Source organism: Stegodyphus dumicola, chromosome X1 (genome assembly GCF_044657685.1).
Source record: "Stegodyphus dumicola isolate Sdum_Otavi_A_Nest chromosome X1, ASM4465768v1".
In the NCBI taxonomy this organism is placed as follows: Eukaryota; Metazoa; Arthropoda; class Arachnida; order Araneae; family Eresidae; genus Stegodyphus; species Stegodyphus dumicola.
Window position 1 is genome coordinate 243,065,022 of NC_140780.1, and position 20,309 is coordinate 243,085,330.

The 20,309-nt window shown below is 31.9% G+C and overlaps 1 protein-coding gene and 1 non-coding gene across 2 annotated transcripts in view; one reads left to right on the forward strand and one right to left on the reverse strand.

The window, feature by feature from the left end:
- Nucleotides 1-4,090: 4,090 nt before the first annotated feature.
- Nucleotides 4,091-20,309, reverse strand: part of LOC118205492 (putative oxidoreductase ZK1290.5) — a 67,460-nt gene continuing 51,241 nt past the window's right edge. Inside the window, exons 7-9 of the mRNA XM_085807319.1 lie at nt 15,399-15,509; nt 13,676-13,735; nt 4,091-5,526 (exon numbers count right to left, since the gene is read on the reverse strand). Of these exons, the coding sequence (XP_085663445.1) occupies nt 5,347-5,526; nt 13,676-13,735; nt 15,399-15,509 (351 nt within the window). The 3' untranslated portion in view covers nt 4,091-5,346. The remainder of the gene's footprint in view (nt 5,527-13,675; nt 13,736-15,398; nt 15,510-20,309) is intronic.
- LOC118192103 (U6atac minor spliceosomal RNA) lies at nt 12,660-12,780 on the forward strand. The gene has a single exon (XR_004758718.1). It is a non-coding gene; the product is annotated as a U6atac minor spliceosomal RNA (small nuclear RNA).

Here is a 20,309-nt window from a genome sequence, read left to right on the forward strand (position 1 = left end):
CACTAAGTGGCGCTCGCATTCTGCTACACTTTTGCTAAATGTTCTCTATTTGTAATGTGGTTCGTTATTAACAAAAAATGTATTTTATTAAAATGCGCCGTTGTAACTAATAGTGACATAGGATGTTATATAGTTGCATGCTATACTGCAAAGTTTTCCTCCTTAAAAAAAAAAAAATTACGATTGTATTTAAATAATTATTTAGAACATATAACTGTTGGGCAGATAGCATTTTCATCCATTTCATGTAATACAGATTCAATAAAAATACATAATACAAAATTTCTTACAACAAAAGCCATCATTACGTAAACTTTTAAAGCTTTAATATTCTTTTGACATGTTTTTTTCCCCTCAGCTTTTGTATATAACCAAGCTTCTTAATATGTGTGTTCAGCTTCATATCATTTTTTCGTCTTTTTTTTTTTCTCGTTGAATGTATTCGTGGGCCGCCAGTTTGAGACCACTGCCACAGAATAAGAATTGGCAGTTCAGTCAGTTTTGTTTTAGCGATGCTTATGGTATTACCTGTCATGTCTGTCCGTGTTTACTGACTATCAATGCTCTGCAATGTTTTGTTCGCTTCAGTTTAATTTGTACCTACCGTTGCCATGTCACTCTTAATAAAAGAAAAAATGAGAAAAGTAGACTGGGAATGTAGTGCTTTTAAAGCAGAATGGAATGTGAATAATTTTGTCATAAAATTTAATGGCAAAGCAGTATGTTTATTATGTAATGATATTATAGCTGTGCAAAAGGAGAAAAGTATATGTTCTCATTTCCAAACTAACCACGCAGCACACAACACAAACTCTCAGAAAACGAGTGATTGCTAAAACTGAAGAATTTAAAACAAAGTGCTTCATCATGCAATGTTTGTGCACAACTTAAGCAAACAGCGTGATCAACTAGCAGCAACAAACAAAACAAGATGTGTGTTTCATGGTTCAAAATGCAAGTTTCTGAACTTAGGAAAAAAAGTAGATGCGCATGTTCATGATATGGGTGCTCAAGGGTACGCAGTAACATGGGTAAAATGTCAAATAAGAGCGCTTGCTGTGGCACGAGAAGACATTCCTACATCACATTTCAAGGCAAGTGAAGGCTGCTTGCGACAAATTACGAAACAAAATGGATTTTCATACAGTGCACCAGAACAAACTTTTTTTTAAAAAAATAATGTGTGCAAGCTATTAACAGAATATACTTTTATTTAATTTGTGTAAAAGTAAATATTAAAATTGCAAGTGTTGGTAAATTTGTGCCTCTATATTGTGCTACTGTGAGAACTAATATGTGCCGAGTGTTGATAACATAAACGGGGTAATTTATACTATATGTGGATGGGAGAAAGCGAGTTCTTAAATTTTAAAAAGCCATTAGACAACTTTAAATTTGATACTTTTATTACTTATGCCATTTTCTTCCACTTAGAACTTTTACTCCCAAAATTACTCAAGAGAAAAAGCATGACATTTGAACGACTTATGTAATCTGTACCTGACTTCAGTGATGGAATTTCAGTAAAAAAAGTGCGGACATTACATGAACGTATACGGTATACACGCGATACCAATGGCACGTATTATATGTACAAATAGAATACTTAAATTATTTTAAATGTAAAATAATATAAATTATTTTAAATGTAAAATAATATAATTTTTCAAAGTAAAAATGGATCTTTCATATACTACAGTCGGTGCAAGTAATCGCATAACTATACGATTATATTGAGAAGGTGTACTTGATTTGCGACTTGACTGTAGTTTGTAGAGAACATTTGACATTTAATAACATCTCATCGTTTAATAAATTTATATGCTTGAAATGCAAGCATACTTAAATTAACCTTTTTCCTAAATCAGTTCGATATTCATTACAAAAGTTAATTTTCTTTTACATGGGTTCCACTTGACGCGATCTCCTTATTTTTTGGAAGTTCTTCCTCGTGATGATTTTAAATTTCGTCTTTCCTAGTACTGTATTTTAATTGATGAGACATTTCAGTATGATACTTTTTGAAGCAGAAACATTGTTATAACGAGATGGCAAAAAGGAAAATTGTATAATTTATTAGCAAATATATTTTTGAAATTTAATAAAGAAATCAAGCACTCATTAAGTAAAAATGAAAACATTATTAACAATTTATTTTGTTGGCTATAAATTAAAAATTACTCATTCTTTTCTTATTTTCAATGACAATGACATTTCAAATTAGACATTTTTAATCCAAAATTGGAAACAAAATTCAATATACTCGAATGTTAAGTGCTGCTTTGTATCATTGTGATCACTCTGAGCCAACTTAAGCAAACAGTGCTAAAGCTCATTTACTCCGAGAAGCAGGACCTAAAAAAGCAGTTTCTAGACAGATGAAATATTTAAGTAAGAAACAAGAAAAAACAGAAATGCTTTCGCCAGAGTTATGTGTTAAATTATTACATTAGTATGATAAATTACATTATCATTTTTAATATAATAATTAACGCAATTAATTTTGCAATACTTGTACTACTGTAAGTAAAATAAAAACCTTTGTTTCTTAAAGCCATGCGAACAAACTGCTATATCATCTTTCTGACACTACGTCACAGGCTGTGTAGGCATTTCTAGGAAATAAAAGGCTTTTGTACTAATATTGTACTTGTGTTTGGCTCCCACTCAACTTCAGACCTTGTATGAGTATTTTCAAAATTTTTACCAACTAAACATAGTTTGTGATTCCATGGCAATTTTGGTTCCTCCTGATGTCTATTGTCATCCCTCTGAGTTTGTCGCTGCATTTACATAACATCCTGTAGGGATGTTCTTTGTGAAGAATTAGCATATTTCACTGCAGTAATAATATTCCTTCAGCCATCAATCTAAATAAAATGGTGTTATCAGGAACCAGGTATTGAAGGCCTTGACACTTCCCAGACATGAACTTTAGGAAAAATATCTGCCATTTTCTGTGCAGAGCTGTTTACAAAAATGGACAGTGAATTTTCCATGACTGTAATCTGAAAATGTCGGCAGCCAATGCCCCCCCCCCCCCCAAATTTTTTTTCTGTAACATTGTGATGCCCTTCTTTGAATCAGTGCCGAGTTTTGATTCTACACAAAAACAAAGCAGGTATATAAATTATTAATTTCAGTTCTCTCAAATCTACAATGTATGTTGCATGATTTATGTTGATTTAAATAGTGTCTCATAATTTTATTGTTCCTTCATTTTATGTTTTCCTCATATAATCTTAAATGAATTCAAACGAGATTCATGAGCATTGTACTAAAATATCATTACTGCATAATAATACTTTTATGTTATTTAATTTGGTTCTTTCATACTTATATGCCATACTTCTTTGTATTCAGCTTCTGAACAGACTATGAAAGGAACAGAACAAGAAGTTAACACATAGAAAAAGGATGTAAAAAAAATATGTCTGACACGCAAATCTTTCCAATAAAAGTTTAGAAGATCAACCACTTAACCGTGTTAACTCAGGAACACTGGGCAATGAGCAAAAAACTAGAAGTGGAAAAGTAGTTTTAAAAAAGCCAGATATTTGGATTAAACTCTTGAGCTCTTACAAAGAATCATAATTTAAACTGATAATAGTCGTACAGATTTAATGACTATTAAAAGGAAAGTACTTCAGAATTTTGTGTCAGCTTAGATATTCTGCATCATAATTTAATTAGAGGATTCAAAAGGGAGGGCAGATAGCTACTCATGTTTAAACTTGCTGTGCTGCTTGTGAACCTATATTCTTGAATCAGAAAAATATACACCAAATGACATCTTTTATACTGCTGCTCACAAAAATGAAAGTATAAATAAAACTGTGTTCAATTTGAACAGATTTATCCTATTAAAGAATTTCAAAATAATCTAATGAAATTTTATAATTATGCACGAATGGAATATATTAATCAAAACTGAAATGAAAATTAAGTAAAAACACTTATTTCCCCATCACTTGTCAAAACATTTACAAAAATTTCAATAAATAAAATACTCCTACTTACTCAGATACTTGAAAGCAAAAATTCTTAAAGAAGTAACACTAAAAGGTTTTATACAATAAATATTAACACATACCTTAATCACTTTTATTGCTAATCAGATGACAAAATTTCCACATATCTACAAAATACTTCATGTTTAAATAGAATAAAACTTTTTCTTTCCCCACAGTACTCTCACAGTGCATGTGCATTAACCCAATACTCACTTATATAATTTCAAACATGCTATAAAATGAAAATACCTAATTTGAAATAATGCACTAAATAATATTTACAAATATATATTACATACACTAAAAGTGTTTTCTTTTAGTAGTAGTTTCTAGCTTTAGAAGCTCTTTTAGAATAAGTTTGTAGATATTAGTAATACATCATTTTGACAAGCTGTCATTTGCACAACAGCATTCCTTTTTTGGCATAGTTATTTATTCAGATAACATAAAAAATCTAGCTGTTGTTACACACCATTTAAACAACAACAACAACAACAAAAAAAAAAAAAAAAAAAAAAAAAAAAAAAAAAGAGATTTATTTTATCATACACAGAAATTATGAGAAGAGAAATATTATACCTTATGTAGAGAATAAGGCAGTTTTGAAGATCTTGTATGCATTTCTTACTATTAAAAAAGAGCTTAATCTGTTTAATCTTAATCACCAAAATTGTTCGTGATGAGTGAATTTGCTGGTGCAATGAGTTTTTTAAAAAAATTGTATTTATATTACAATAATGGAAGAACTCTGAGTTAATTGCTAGGTTTTTGCATAATATCAATAAAGACTGCCAACTTTACACTTACTTACAACAGTTAATACACTAATAATACTGCTTTGTGTTATGACCAATTTTGCATTAAACACTTGCTTTAGGTCAAAAATGGTTCCAAAAGAATTTTTACTTAGTTACCATTTTATCTCTTTTTTACAAAATATGCATCTTACATAACCCTACATTTGTAGTAACAAAATTTCAAATTTTGAGAGATTAAATAATATTTAAAATAGGATACATAACCACATTAAAAAAAATATACAGCAACAAAAATAATGATTGCAGCTCAGACTTTGAAAATCAATAAAACTACTGATGTTTGCTTTTTACAGAATGATTTAGAAATGCTACAACTGTACAACAATGGGGAAAGAAATCTAACTAGCTATTATAAAACTGACTTATTTAAAAGAAATATTTTCCCCTTCTCTAGGCAGTTAATTAAATATAATAACTTCTTTCAATGGCTTTAAATAAAAACACAAGCTCTCTGTAAATCTAAACTACTACAGAGAGTTTTCCCCAAAAAATCAGATATAGACACACCATTTAGATTAACGATGATTACGATAGTTTAACTTATCAATTTCATAGTTGGGTAAGTTCAATTTATAACCATCAGGTAATGCACTGTCAATTTTTTCTTGAATACTTGATGCATCAACAATTCTTCGACCATCATGCAAATTATTCAGCACATTCATTTCATCTTCTGATAACTGAAAGTCGAAAACCTACACAAATAAACAAACAAAAGAAATATATTTTAATTTAGCATATTTACAAATAACTGTCAAAATAAAATGCAAAAATGAACAAAATGCATCGAGTCAACCCCTTTCCCTAAGGATAGAGTGACTAGAAAGTAAGTTATAAAATAACTGTTTGCCTTTCTTCAATTTACGGAAAATGAAAACAGCATGGAAGAAAATTTCTACATTGACAATTTCCTTGCAGTTTACTTTCATTAACTCTGTCAGTATTTCAAGTTCTGATTATTCTGATTGGCTCACTTAGCCCTCTGCAAAGACGTTGATTAAATTTTCTTTCATTTGTTCTCACACAAAAAAGAAACATTTTCCAAGGAGTGTACTACCATTTTAAGGTATTAACAAAACTGTTTTACATGACACCTTTTTTTAACTATAAAATGCACTTGTTTCAAAATATTCTATAGCACATTTTCTTAACAAATACATAACTTATATCCAGAAAATGTACATTTTGTAACGTTTATTTATGCAAGTAAAAAATGAACTTTCAATTAACATCAAAACATTTGTAATATTTATCTTAATAAAAAAATTGCATTATTTAACAGTTCAGGACCAAAGATAGATGACGGCTTTTTATGCAATCATCTAACAGATTATCAACTGGCCAAGATCACCAGTCTGTTGTCTACTGGCCACTCAGTATTGCAAATATATAGGTGATAACCTGCTGCAGTTCCGTTAACAATTACAGCTTACATTTATCTCTCCTGAAGAAGTCTTTTTAACATAAAGGGACTTCCCCCCTTTTCCTTCTCTTCCTCCAAAACCATCATCACTTGAGAACATTATGGGCTTGGGTTGACATAATTTGAAAATTTCAAATCTGTTTCTTGGGTTAATGGGAAGAGAGAAAGAAAATGCATAAAATTTCAAGCAGTATAACGCTTTTATACAGAGCATGGCAAAGAGTTTGGCATTTAAAGAGCTAAAAGAGTGTCTCTCAACTGTTTATGACTCAAATATCCTCTCTGGAAATGTATATATGATGTAACCCTCATATAATTTAAAGTAAAAAAAAGAAAAAATGATCGAGAAACATGCTGACATACATTACGAACTTGCAATTTGTCACTCAGTTATCATTCAGGAGTTTTACCAGGTAACTGTTTTTGTTTGTTACTAGATTTAATGATTTTTTGAGGTCTCACAGCAAAATTGAAAATTTTTAATCATGCAACTAAAGAGAATACATATCAAATCTCAGTACAACATATATTTGCATTTAATAAGATTTTAACAGTACTCAAGTAATTTCATCTCTTGTGATAGTCTTTGATGAAGGAATGGCACAAGTTATTTTTTAAATTTTGGTTATATCTTTATCACAACATTTATATGAAGTTTTGCCAATGTCTCCACAGAGACATAATTGTGTCACTTCTCACAAGCTCAGAAGATTCGCTGTTTCCTTAAGAGCATAAAATTCCAGTTAATCAAGTTTTAATACTTAAAAAGAAATTCATCACTTTCTTAACATATTTAGAGTTCTTTTAAAAAAATCTTCCTGATATTATATGCAAGATTAATTCTCTTCACGGTGCGATAACACAGTTGGTAATGAAACTGTCATTTTAGTGTTCATGAGACCTATTCTGTTGTACATCAATAACCTAAAAATTATTTATTCTCATAATGTAAAAGTTATAGAGAGTTACAGAAGTTAATGCAAAACAATACAATAAATGCCACATAATGCAGGAGTACTTCTAAAACAGCATTGGTGTTCAGATACCTTTTTAATTGTTGTTGCTCTGCCTATCAAAAGCAACACCTCTAAAAATCTTCTTTCATTCAATTAATTTTTAAACAAATGGCTGTATTATTATTTAGCCTCTAATTTAAAATTTATAATGCAAAATAGTAATGCTTCATTAAAATACATCATCAGATTTCAATGAAATATGAACAATCTAGCCTTCAGTGTTACACTTAAAATACATTTGACATTTGCATGCACTGAAAGGAATACTTCGCACAGAAAACACTTTCAAGAAAAAAAGCTAAACAAACTTCATGGATAACAAATAGGAAACATAACAAACTTCGAGTACTTTGACGGAAAACAAACAAAGAGTACTTTGATGGAATTCATTTCAGAACAAAACTCTCAGCGTTGAAATACAAACAAAATTCTCAACCTTCAAACAAAAACAGTAAAACCTTTACTACATACTCTATATTTGGATATACCAGTTATTATGCAGGAAACTGAAAATTCAAGGTTCATTCCTCCTTCAAAGGACTGAACAGTACAACCAAAAGGCAGATACTTTACTTTCTGAACTCCAGAAATCTGGAATAACTGTTTAACATAAACGAAAATAACTTTCACATATTTGTGAATTTTAAGTCCAAGTCAATACAGCATTACCAACATATAAAAATATAGAACTTTTGCTTGAAACCACAAAATTTCCAAGACTTGATTTTTTTAATGCTCAAATATGTAAACAGATGCATAAAACTGGGCAGACAGTTAGTGACACTGACTGCCATACGTAAGGCACCAGTGTGAATGATGTTTGTAAACGCATAGTGTCTGTGCACTAAAAAATAAAGCATGCTAAAAATCTCCTAAAGTAGTTTTATGATAGGGAAAGAAGGGTGGGATACTCTTGAACCTGTGTTCTCAGGTTCTCTCCTTCAAAATTGCAGCAGAAGTGGGCAAAGCCATACTGTCATCTAATATGGTGCTCAAGGCTCCTGCCAACAACAGATGCAGTTTTGCACTCCTTGCCACAAAATTCACGGGCTTGTTCTAATTAGGTCAGATAAGTGGGATTAGTCACAAAAATAGATCCTAAAAATGAATGCTACTATAATACCCAAACTAGGCATCCATTTATTCTTAGACCAATAATATTGGACAAGATTATGTAAGTCAGGGATATGCTTTTCTGGCGGACAATTTGCACAAGAAAGGAAGGGGTCACAATTTTCATTTATACTTTACAAAAGTTTTCATTACACCTCTATGATAAAAAGATTCTATATATATATATATCCATTAATGCATATATTATATAACATAATTTCAAAATTAGATAACCTTATGAAAAAAATCCTGAAAGGACTAGAAGTCCTGTATAGAAGTCTGAAACAAAAAAATTATTTTGGGGGATTCCTCACAGCTCTTTTTAACTGTTGCCACTTTGCTCTTTAAATGCTACATATCCAACAATTTTCCTTTCTTTATATAATTATACAACAAAAGGGCTAAAATGTTATTCAGACTAATTTAAAACAACAGGCTAAAATATTAAAGAATACAGTATTGTAGCATCATATAACACTAAACAAAGAATTTTCCACTAAAACTTCCAATAAAAGTTTGGTTATTCCAGGATATCATGCTCAAATCTGAATAACAAGCATACACATATATTAAGTGACATAAGCAATACTGTGTACATTATAATTTGGTTCAATTATTTTAATAAACAGTAACTGACAAAACTAAATCTAATAAAAGTCAGGAATTTTCCTGTTAGGTTTCTTAGTTAAAAACCAGTTATTTTAGAAATATAATGCACCTAAATGGTTAAAAACACTAAATGGAAATTACAAAAGCTACTGATACCTGGCACTCCAAAACTTAAGGGGCAAATATAAACAATGCTAGATACTATAAAGTTCCTAAGTACAGAGTTGCCATTTCAGGAAGTTAACACTCTAGCAGTTTATTTCTTACCAGAATGGTAATTTCTTCCAAACAGAAGTTCTTATACACAAATATTTTAGGAAAAGATTCATGGAAAATATATTTGGAGATGAACAAATACAGATGAGTTGAAAGAGAAATGGCACTGGCTAAACAATTTTGAACTTCAGTTAAGGAAAAGAGCAAAACTTTCTGTGTATCTTTCATTTTCTTTGCAAAATTTCCTCTCAGAAGAGTCTCCCATGACTAGAAATACATGCAAAATGACCACAATTTTCCAAATATCCTTCACTTTTATCTCAGGATTGCTTTTTTGCCTGCATTCAAAAAGCAACAAAAGAGGTTTAATGCGATAGCTTATGGATCTTGATCTATTGGTTGATATAAATTCATGATGTTTCATCAGAATTTATTACTTTTGAATCAAAATCTAAAATTTTGGGTGCATCAACTTGATCACATAACTTTAAAAGGCTAGTTTGAGATTAGTAATAAGACTCACCTTCTGGGATAAAATTATAGTAGTCAATTTTCAAAGACGGTAGTAGTTATCCAAATAAATTTCCTAACTTTCAGTAGGAAGAAAGGCTAGATTTTAAACAAGTTGTACAGTCGTTAGTTTTTTTCGGGGGGGGAAGGGGGAGGAGTAGGAGACATGTAAACCGTGCAGTGCCCTCACTGGGACTTGAACTCTGGACCTCTCGAATACACTTTGAGTGTGCTTCCAGTTACATCACCAAGGCATGAGGAAAAGTGGGAGAAAATATCTTGTATAGGTCTTAGGAGTTTGTGAAGTCTTTCAGTAATAAATCATCCATCGGTCTTCAGTTTGCAGTCACCAGCTGCAATCGCATGAAACAATATCTTTGACATTTTAAATCAGGAAACATTTTCTCAACCCAGCATAACAAATGTTCTTTAGAATATCTTTTTCATAGAGAACCCTGTTTTCACCAATGTTAAGTCTAAAAGCATACTTTATTGTATTCATCAAGCATGTACGGAATGAAAGGCCAGATTCTGTATTGGCATTAATGACTTTACCAGATAAAGCAATGTTATTCCAATTATGGCACTGTTTGAACTGCATAAATTAACTGTTATGTACAATGAATGATTGTATACCCTAGCCCTCTTGGAAAAAAATTAGCTGGCAATAAGAAATTTTGATTATCAGGGTGATTTCTGGACAATCACCTTGTTGTTAAATCACAAAATTTAATAACATTTCAAACCAACAGTTGTCTGCAATGAATAATTGTTTCTATCCCCCAAACCTCTTGAAAAAAATCTGCTTCACTGTGTGATATTTTGATTACTAGGGCAATTTCTGGACTATCAGCTGATTGTTAAATCACAAAATATAATAACATTTCAGAATCAAAGTCATGTCAATTAATCATTAAATTCACTTAGTATATATTTTATCACCTCCACAAATACTTGCTTATTAACTTATCATTATCATCTGAGCCAGATTGATTTTCATTGATTTTTGGTTTACCTTCTGGGAACAATCATTATGCACAAAGTATAAATATCAAAAAATAATATAGAAATCCTTTGTTAATAAACAGGAACTGCAGAATAAACCAACTGCTTAATATGGTCCCTGTGCATTCTTTCCTTTACACTTCTAGCTGTGGCTATGCATTTCTCTTCATGTTGAAATTCTGGCTACAAGAAACACAATGAAATAAATTACTCTCTTCTCGTGACTGTATGGCATCAAAAGCATGCATAATAGCCTAATGTAGCTTGTCTGAAATGCACAAGAGACCCCTTTTCAATAATTTCCTACAGCTAAAAGCAAATGATGTAAATGCAGGGTTATATAAGTCAAGGCAGAGTAAACTAGGAGATTACTGCACTTCTCTTTTCTACAGATAAGGTTTATACAAGGAAATGCCACTGAATTAGGGATAGACAGCCTTATGCAAATTTCTTCGTGCTGTTGCTGCATTTCTGTGCATGTGAGAACTCTGCCACAGGATACACACCCTGTCCATGAGATTCCTTATGCAGGCTTATTTTCATAGCTGTTGGTTGCAGACATAATATTTCTAATTATAAAAATGCCTTAATAATTACATTATGGAATTTTTATAATTTAAAAAGTTAACCCTGGAAAAATGATGACTAAAATTTAATAAATGTTAAGTCATGTTAAGTTAAAACATGAAAAGATTGACTCCCATGTGGTAAAAATCGACTGGCTGATTTAATTTTAAAGTTTGAGAGTTCATACACAACATGAAAGTGAAATATTCAAATATGTATGCAAATGAAAGAAAATATCAGTTTAGGAACAGGTTTTTGATGTTCACAGATTAAGTGATGAAACATTACCATGCAGACTGTCGTCAAATATTTTAATCAAAACAAATTTTTTCTAACAGAATATCTCATTCACAGAATCTTAACAGAATTTGTGCTCTAGACTGGCTTAATTATTTGCACATAAATTTACACTTAAAAAACATATTTAGTCCAATGATTTTTTTTCAGGATTATTAAATTATCACTCATTACGATCATTAAGAAATAGAACTGCATGCAAATATCATGAGTGTCCTTTCAGCATTTAAAAACTTAGACCACTCACATGAAAATGGTTTCACCATACCAAATATATTAAAAATTATGAAATAAAAAATGTCATGCACTAGTACATCACATAGGAATGTCACTGTATGGTAGGTAAGGGTAAATTCTTTTTCTTTATGATGAGTATCAATTTTTACTAAATCTAACCAAAGTAAAACTTTAACTAAATGTACTAAATATTGTTATGATAAGTATAAATAAAAAATTCATAATTTCCCCTTATTTTTAAATTTAGGAATGCGAAAATTTGAATATTTGTGCCATTTCTGTCACTAGAAATTTATGTCTACGACCAATGCTTACAAAAATAAAGGTGGCACAAGGACTTTCATTGGCCTTGTGTACATGAACACGAAGTCCTCTGCTCTCTCAGCGATAGCAACATGATGTGGAAAATCCATAATTTAGATGTCTTTGATCTAGGACCAATAAGTGCTCAGCACATAGGATATTCAGTTACAGAAATTGTTTGAGAATCAGTTTTTCTCATTATACAGTATCTAATAGCTAGAGTACAAAGATAGCAGAAAAAGTAATTGGGCAAACTGCAAGGGCATATACTTACCTCAAGTAAGTACAAATATGTTGTGCAGTCAACAGACACAGCACAGCATTGAAGCACCACATGCTTCAATATATGAGTTTCAAAAGCTCAAGATGCATGAGAATACCATGCCCCCACACTTAATATTTATTACACATCAGCCACATGTAGCAGACAGTGAATGACTGGAAGCAAGTGGCATGGAGTGATGAGCTAGCTAGATTCCAGCTGTTATGCTGATTAAAACTAGGAATATAATGTAAATTCCATGGATCCAGCATGTTATATGAAAGAAGAGAAGGTTAGTTCTCTTAACAAGGACAGACTGCCCTCCAGGCCTAAACACATATACAGTTAAGGCAGTGCCATCTACTCTGAGGCAACTTAACCAAATTTTTATTTCCTTAATCGTCTCCAAGACAATGTTGCACATGGTGTGTGCTTCTTGTTTACCAAACCTTCCTTGGCTACTGTTTGTGTGCCTCACCATGGGGAATTTATTGCCCCTTTTGCGAAAGCTTGCTTCAGGATATTCTCACACTTGTCCACAGGGGACTTCTTTTGTAATTCCTGTTTTAAACACATTAAATATCTCCTCTTTCTATAGCAAATGTTTGTCTTATTTATTTCAATTTTATCTCAATGATGTGAAGACTCCGTAAAGTAAATGCATTGATCCATGAATCCAGCATACCAGGTCCATGGTTCACTGGAAACGATAGATGCTGGCACACTGGATGTTTGCATGATTGTATAAGATCATGGCAGTTCAGTAAAGTCTAGGGAGTTTCCTCATAGCAATGTTTGGAACATTTGGTACTTGTAGCAAGCACTTGCACTACATTTAAGTACATAGAGCTGCTGGGCGATCACTTACATCCCTTCAAACTTTTCTACTACTTGATACAAATGAAATATATCCACAAGGCAAATGCTACTGTTACAGATCCCATATGGCTACCACCTGGTTTGAAAGGCATTTCACTGAATGCTCTAAGCTGAAATTGCCAATGAAAAGCCAGAACACGATAAACTCCTTTGGAGTATTCTAAAAAAAGGTATGCAAGCATATCACATTCCACCAGTGTTTTTAACTGATTTATGGGAAAGTTTTAAAAAGATGAGGCTCGCCATATCTCTGGAACATTTCTGCAGACTTAGTGACCTTCTAATAAGGCAGTTGTTATTATGGCCAAAAGAACAGGAGCAAGTATCCATAATTCAGTGATCATATTCAATGACTTGAGAAACTCACCCATATAACTGTATAATTAAATAACTAAAAACAGACTTACTTGACTATTTTCTTTCACTCTTTCCACTTGAGTTGATTTTGGTATAGTGACAACACCATTCTGAAATAAATATATATATATATAAGTAAACAATTTAATTAAATCTTAATAAATTGATTAATACTTGCACAAAAGCTGCAAAGTAATAAAATAATAATTTATATAGTAATGGTTTAGCATATTATCTCCTTTGATAAAGGTAGTTAGAATTTTATTGAAATGAAGTAACTCAGAAGTATATTTAAAAACTGAGTCTTAAAAAAAATTTAAACTGGAAACACAAAAAATGAATTTTGAATAAATTGAGAATTTATTCATTTAGGATTCATCACCTACTCCATTTAAATATGAACTTTTGCTTCTTACTTGTGATATTATCTGGAAATCTTCAAACTCGCTGTAGTCATCATCATAATTTTTATGGAATATGGTGGCTTGCCATAAACAGACCTTGCTCCTGCATTTTCAGCACCTTAAGCAATCAGTACAGTTGGTACCCCATATGAATAAAACATACTGATAAATGAAAGCAAAATGTACCTTTATTTAATTGTTGCTTTTTGAGAAAAACTGAAATGGACCTCTTCAAAAATGGCCTCAAAGGAAAACTCCTATGTTGACTGATTATGCGAACATTTTAAAAATATCTGCAGACCTCTCTTCTCATGAACTTGCAGTGCCCCACAGAGTAGATTTAACATTAAAATATTTCCAAACTTCAGTGGGTAGTCTTACAGCAGCATCAATTTTAAATAGGCTACTTTATATCTGCATTTCTCTGTGTATAAAATTCTGTTATCCATTGGCTGATTAATTAAACAAAGTTTTGAGGGAAGAGTTATCTTTTCAAACAAACAAAATTGTATCTTTTCAAAAGCTTTAATTTTGAGATGATAACAGTAAACTAATACACTAATTCTTTAACCTCATTACTTGCTACACCAACAAAAGCAAATCAGTATGTGCAGCATTACATATTATAATCAAGAAATTAATACATTATTTTAAGTGGCCCTTTCCTACAAAGACACTATACTTAAAACACCAATGCCTTTCCTGGGATTCAAATCCAGGCCCAAGGCCAAAGCAGCTGGCTCTCCTACCACCAAGCCAATAAGAAGGCTGTGAATAAAAACTGGATTGTGTAAATTTAATTCTGCCATTTAAGATACTTGAAAATTACGGACCGATGAAACTAACATTTATGAAAATTTTATCAGCTTCTCAACTTATTTAACCGGTCAGTTAACCATGGTAAAACACTCGAGATTATTAGCTTATACAGAAAGATGGTTTCTTAGTGAACTTTCTAAGAAAAAAATGGTTCAGGAGAGAAATGCCACAACCAGCTGGTTGCAGGTCCAACGATCTAACATGCAATGAAACTCTCAGTGTTTTTCCATTCATCACTAATGGGCAATAGCTTCATTAGAAGCCTAACACCTAATTTTTTTTCATAATTTTTAGGCCTTTCAAGTAGTTTACAGGCATACCAGGAGATAAGATGAAAAATGGGGATTCTGCTTATAAAACCAGAAAAGTAGGCAACTCTGCCTACACATCTGAGTATTATTACACATTTGAGCACTTCTGAACACTACATACTTGGAAATTTTTCAAAGTTTTTAAATGTTATTTTCTTAATTTTAAATGTCTGCATATAAGTGGACCAGTGGTTAAAGCCACAGAGATTAAAAGTTATAGTACTGTTTTGAGATCTTACCTGGATAGACCACCGGATCAAAACTTGAGCTGGTGTGCGTGAACAACTCTTAGCAACACGAATTACTTCCTTCTCCCCCAAAAGCTTTCCTTTTCCAAGCGGACAATAGCCCTTGAATGAAGCAAAAATAAATTAAAATTATATAAAATAACATACTTGTCATTTTCATAGCTACCAACACTCCAATATGAAAAACAGAGTTACTGGGAGTAGCAAAATGATTTCAAAAGAACTCTAAATTGTTTTATATTCACTTTATAATGCACAATTCAGGCTGCTGAACTATTTATAATATGGCTGATGGAAAATATATTATTTTCATAGCTACCAACAGGGCCGGCGGAAGCGGGCCCGCAAGGCCTTCTTTGCAGGCGGGCGCCGACCAGCGAACGACAGAGCTTTTTTTTTTTTTTTTTAATGCAAAAGAATGTGCACTTATTGGGGAAGAACAAAAATGTTCCTTGAATGCTTAGACAGGACAGGTACCATGGGAGTTCGCGCCCCCTCCCAACACCTCCTAACAGAAGGTGTTGCCCTCCCCACCTTTCCTCTCCAGCTCATCCATCAATCGTCAGGGAGAAGTTTGAGTTGGGAATTCACGCTGTGAGCAAGTTTAAATCTAGGTAATACCGTACTTAGCCTGACGACATACGCAGACGTTGTTCATTACTAACAATGACCCTTCTGCGCATCTAGTACCAGATAACGGTCATTTTCCATGTGTCTAGAAAAAGCCACGTGTTATGTATCATCTACACATTCCATTTTCGTATTTACTGAGTAAGTGAGTGGTTGGCGAAGAAAATTTTTGATGCACAACAATCTTACTACTATTGCAAAAGAAAAGTCCATTTGATGAAGTACGTTCTTATTTTAGTTTACTTAATATAATTTCTATTTATCCTTATTTTATCGTTTTTATTATTGGAAAAGAAAAGTCTATTTGATGAAGTACGTTCTTATTTTATTTTACTTAATATAATTTCTATTTATCCTTATTTTATCGTTTTTATTATATTTTTATTTAAAATGTATACAGTGAAATACGGCTTTTTTTTCCTTGAAAATTTCTGTGAGGGTAGGAAGGGGGGGACGGATTAGCCCTTCCTATTAGGAAACATTTGTCATTTTACCATATGTAAGAATGAACACAGGCACCAACTTTTCATTTTCTTCACGGGAGTTGGAGGGGAGGGCAAGATTTGCATGGACGAAAACGCGAAAGTCTATAAAGCAGTGCTTCTCAACCTTTTTTAGTCCGCTGACTGGTAAAACTTACGAAACAATTTCGCGGACCAGTGTGCTTCCCCCCCCCAAAAAAAAACTTTACAAAGTATTCAAGAATTACTACATAAGTTAATTGTAATATTCTTATTACCATTTGCCTACAATCATATTTAAATATATGTGCCTTTCGTTTCCTTCTTACTCATCCTGGTTATTGATTTTAATCTACCTATAGTTAAAGAAATAGTAGTTATAGCACAGTATTAAATTCCATGGTTATTAAAAACTTACGCTGATGTATAGTTTTCAGTTGTCCAAGCATGCAGAAGAATGTAAGCAAGATAAAAAGCGAAACCTAACCTAAGACGCCTTAAACACTACAATAGATATTCATCGTTCAAGTAATCAGCAATACTCGAGGCAGACAGGAGCACACTAACTGGTGTACTAAGTGTACGGCACGGCAATTTATAAAAGGAGATTAGGTACCTAGTTGCCAGATTGTTATATTTTTCATCACCGATCATATTATTTTATAAACTAGTAAACTATTGTTATTGTAATATCGGTAATTTCGGTTTTGGACAGATAGCTGGATATTTCGCTATCTGGACATTGGTATAGAGAGTTTATTTTCTATTTCGGGGGGGGGGAGAAGGTTGCCGGTGTTTATAGTCTACGTCCAAATTCTCAACATTTATACAATTTGTTTAATGATTAGACTCCCCAATTAAGCATCTTGGTGTGTTCGCGCATGCTTTTGTACAGAAAGACAAAAGGCATATAAAAAGCCGCTTGAAGAGCTTACCTAGGCACGTCGGCTGAGATGCCCGAAGTAAAGAACTGAAGTTTTGTATTCAGTTATTTTCATAAAACATTGAAAATCTTTATTAGATTTTTAATATTAAGTTGGCTTCTGGGACTACACCCAAGGACAACTTGATATCTACTGTCCTGCTCCATCGATTTGTGACGCCACAAGCGAAACCGATTGACACATATTTATGTCACTTTTTATTTCAAACACAAAAGTCAAGTGAAATTAATTTTTACAACTTAATATTTTGAATTTTAGGATTAATAACTTGCTATATTATATCGTAATATTTAAATACTTTTCTACCAATTTATCAAACAGAAGATAAAATAAGATTCGAGCGATATTATAAATTTAGCGAAGTAGATTTTAAATAAAACTGAAACGTATCTGAACTCGGAAATAAAATTTGAAAAATTAAACGGAAACATATACACAGAAAAATATTTATAAAAATTATATAGTAGGTTAATATCAATGAAAATATAACATGTATAATGAGCTCAACACAAGATGATTTTCATTTCGTAATAAAAAGAAGAAAATGTATCTTAGGCTCTCCGATTAATCTATATTGCTTAAATTAAGCAGACTGATTTATACTGCTTAAATATTAAAAAACGTATATAGTATTTCATAACAAAATTAATATCAACACGTTAATTCTAATATAATAAAATATTGCTTTATAATTATGTTTTTCTGTGCAACGATTATGAAAAAAGAGGGGCTATTTCTTTTCTTTATTCCCTTAAAGATTTTTCAATATTCAATCCGAGATCCTGAGATGCTTTTTAATAATAAATACACAAGTGGACATTAAGTGAAATGCCTAAATCGTATTAATATGTTATCCTAGTTACTAGATCTTAAGTTTAATCTACATATTAAAAAAAAAAAAAAAAAAAAAAAAAAAAGATTGATCCTAAAGATGAAACAAAAACGTTATACAGTAAATCTTATAGCATATCCAAAAATATATTACAAATTCTCTAAAAACAAAGCAAGATCATAACTATGCAATCAATCCCAATGAGCATTATATCATGCTCTGAAACTTCTTATGAAAGAAAGTACAGTCAAAAGTCGTTAATTCGGACACCCATAATCCGGACCTCAAAGCTAAAAACTTTCTGCGCATGCGCCGCGTTGACGCATGCGCGTAAGACCTTTACGGCTGCGGATTTTCGTGTGGGCATGCGCAAAATACGTTTACGAATGCACGTTTAATGTGTAACGGACGGGATAAGCTAAGCTAAAATTATCTGATTATCTATTTCAGTTAATGTTGCAGATTGCGTTGTTCCTTAATCTTCGAATTGGATCCGGCTTATTATTTTTTGCAGACTGTTAGAGCAATTTTATAAAAGTAAGCTTGAACTTTCGATTATTTCAAATAGAATTTCCGATATATATTTACTAATATGTAAAGGATATACAAAGCGAAAGTATCTTTTGGAGTCCATTAAACAAAAAGTGGAATTGCTGCAAAAAATAAATAAAGCCATATCCTTTGTTTATCTAAACTTTAACGTTTGTTTATCTAAACTTTGTTTATCTTTAACGCGACGGAGCAGCGCAATGAATTGGAAGTTGATCTGTCAACACTATCCTTATCTTAAGGGCAGATGTTTTTATTTTATTTGGCTTATAATTGCTTACTAAATGTGGTATTTCCTATCCATGTACTCCGTGTTTGATATGATTTAAATCAAATGCCTCGTCATTATAATTCGCTTTCGATAGCAAAGAAAGTGACAGAGGTTATTGAAAACGAAAAAATTTCGATTGACAAATTAGTCGGTATTCTCGGCACAGAAATTATAGGACTTGAACAGCGGAACTTTGACTGAACAAGAAATTATGTCTATTTATGGAATTAAAGAGAATGTATTATCACATAAAAAAACGAAGCAACTTAAACAACTTACATTGAAAGAAATGTTTAATAAAGTAAACAAATAAATATTAAGCTTTTTTTTTTTTTTTGGTAAATTTTGATACCCTTTAGATCATAATTGTTCTTTATTTCGTAAATTACGGTTTCATATTTTTAATTTTATAATTTTTGCATGCCATTTTACCAGATTTAAACTGATGATCTATAATCCGGAAAAATCGATAATCCGGAATCGCCGAAGTCCCGACGAGTCCGGATTAACGACTTTTGACTGTACATCTGATCAAAAATACACTCTACATTTATTTGATAATAGAGAAGAGTAAAAAATGTCCACAACATTGCAAACATGCACAGTGGAGGACTTTCTAAGGGAAATTGGCTCGTACACAAGTTACATATTGGGAAAACAACGAAAACACCCATACAGCCAGCCCGTTCGCCGGGATTGAAATCGGTACCGAACTACCAGTGTTCAGCAATTTTAACACTCAGCCACTGGCGGGCCGCAGTATGTTTTTATAGCTCTACTATGTACAGTTTGCAGATATTTACTATATAACTTTAAAATTTAATATTATGGAATTTATTACATCTAAATCCAGAATTATTTAATTTACATATTTTTCTTTTTTCGTCATTGGTTTCCTTTAAATTGTTATTTTTAGCCTTACAGTAATTATTCAGCAATATATTGCAAATACGTGTAGCACAGCTTTTCAACAAATCATGCAGTGATTTGCCACATACACAAATACTTTCACTCATCCCAAATAATGCTTTCTCCGTGATGAGAAACATTAATACAGAAAAAGTTGATTGTTTGATGAAATATATAACTTCTCGTACATTTTAGATATTAGGATTGTAAATATTTTGAATGCAGAGGTATTTATGAATGTCAAGAATTAGTTTTTTCCTGCAGAGATTACAATTTCAATGCTTCAATACAGATCTACAAACATAT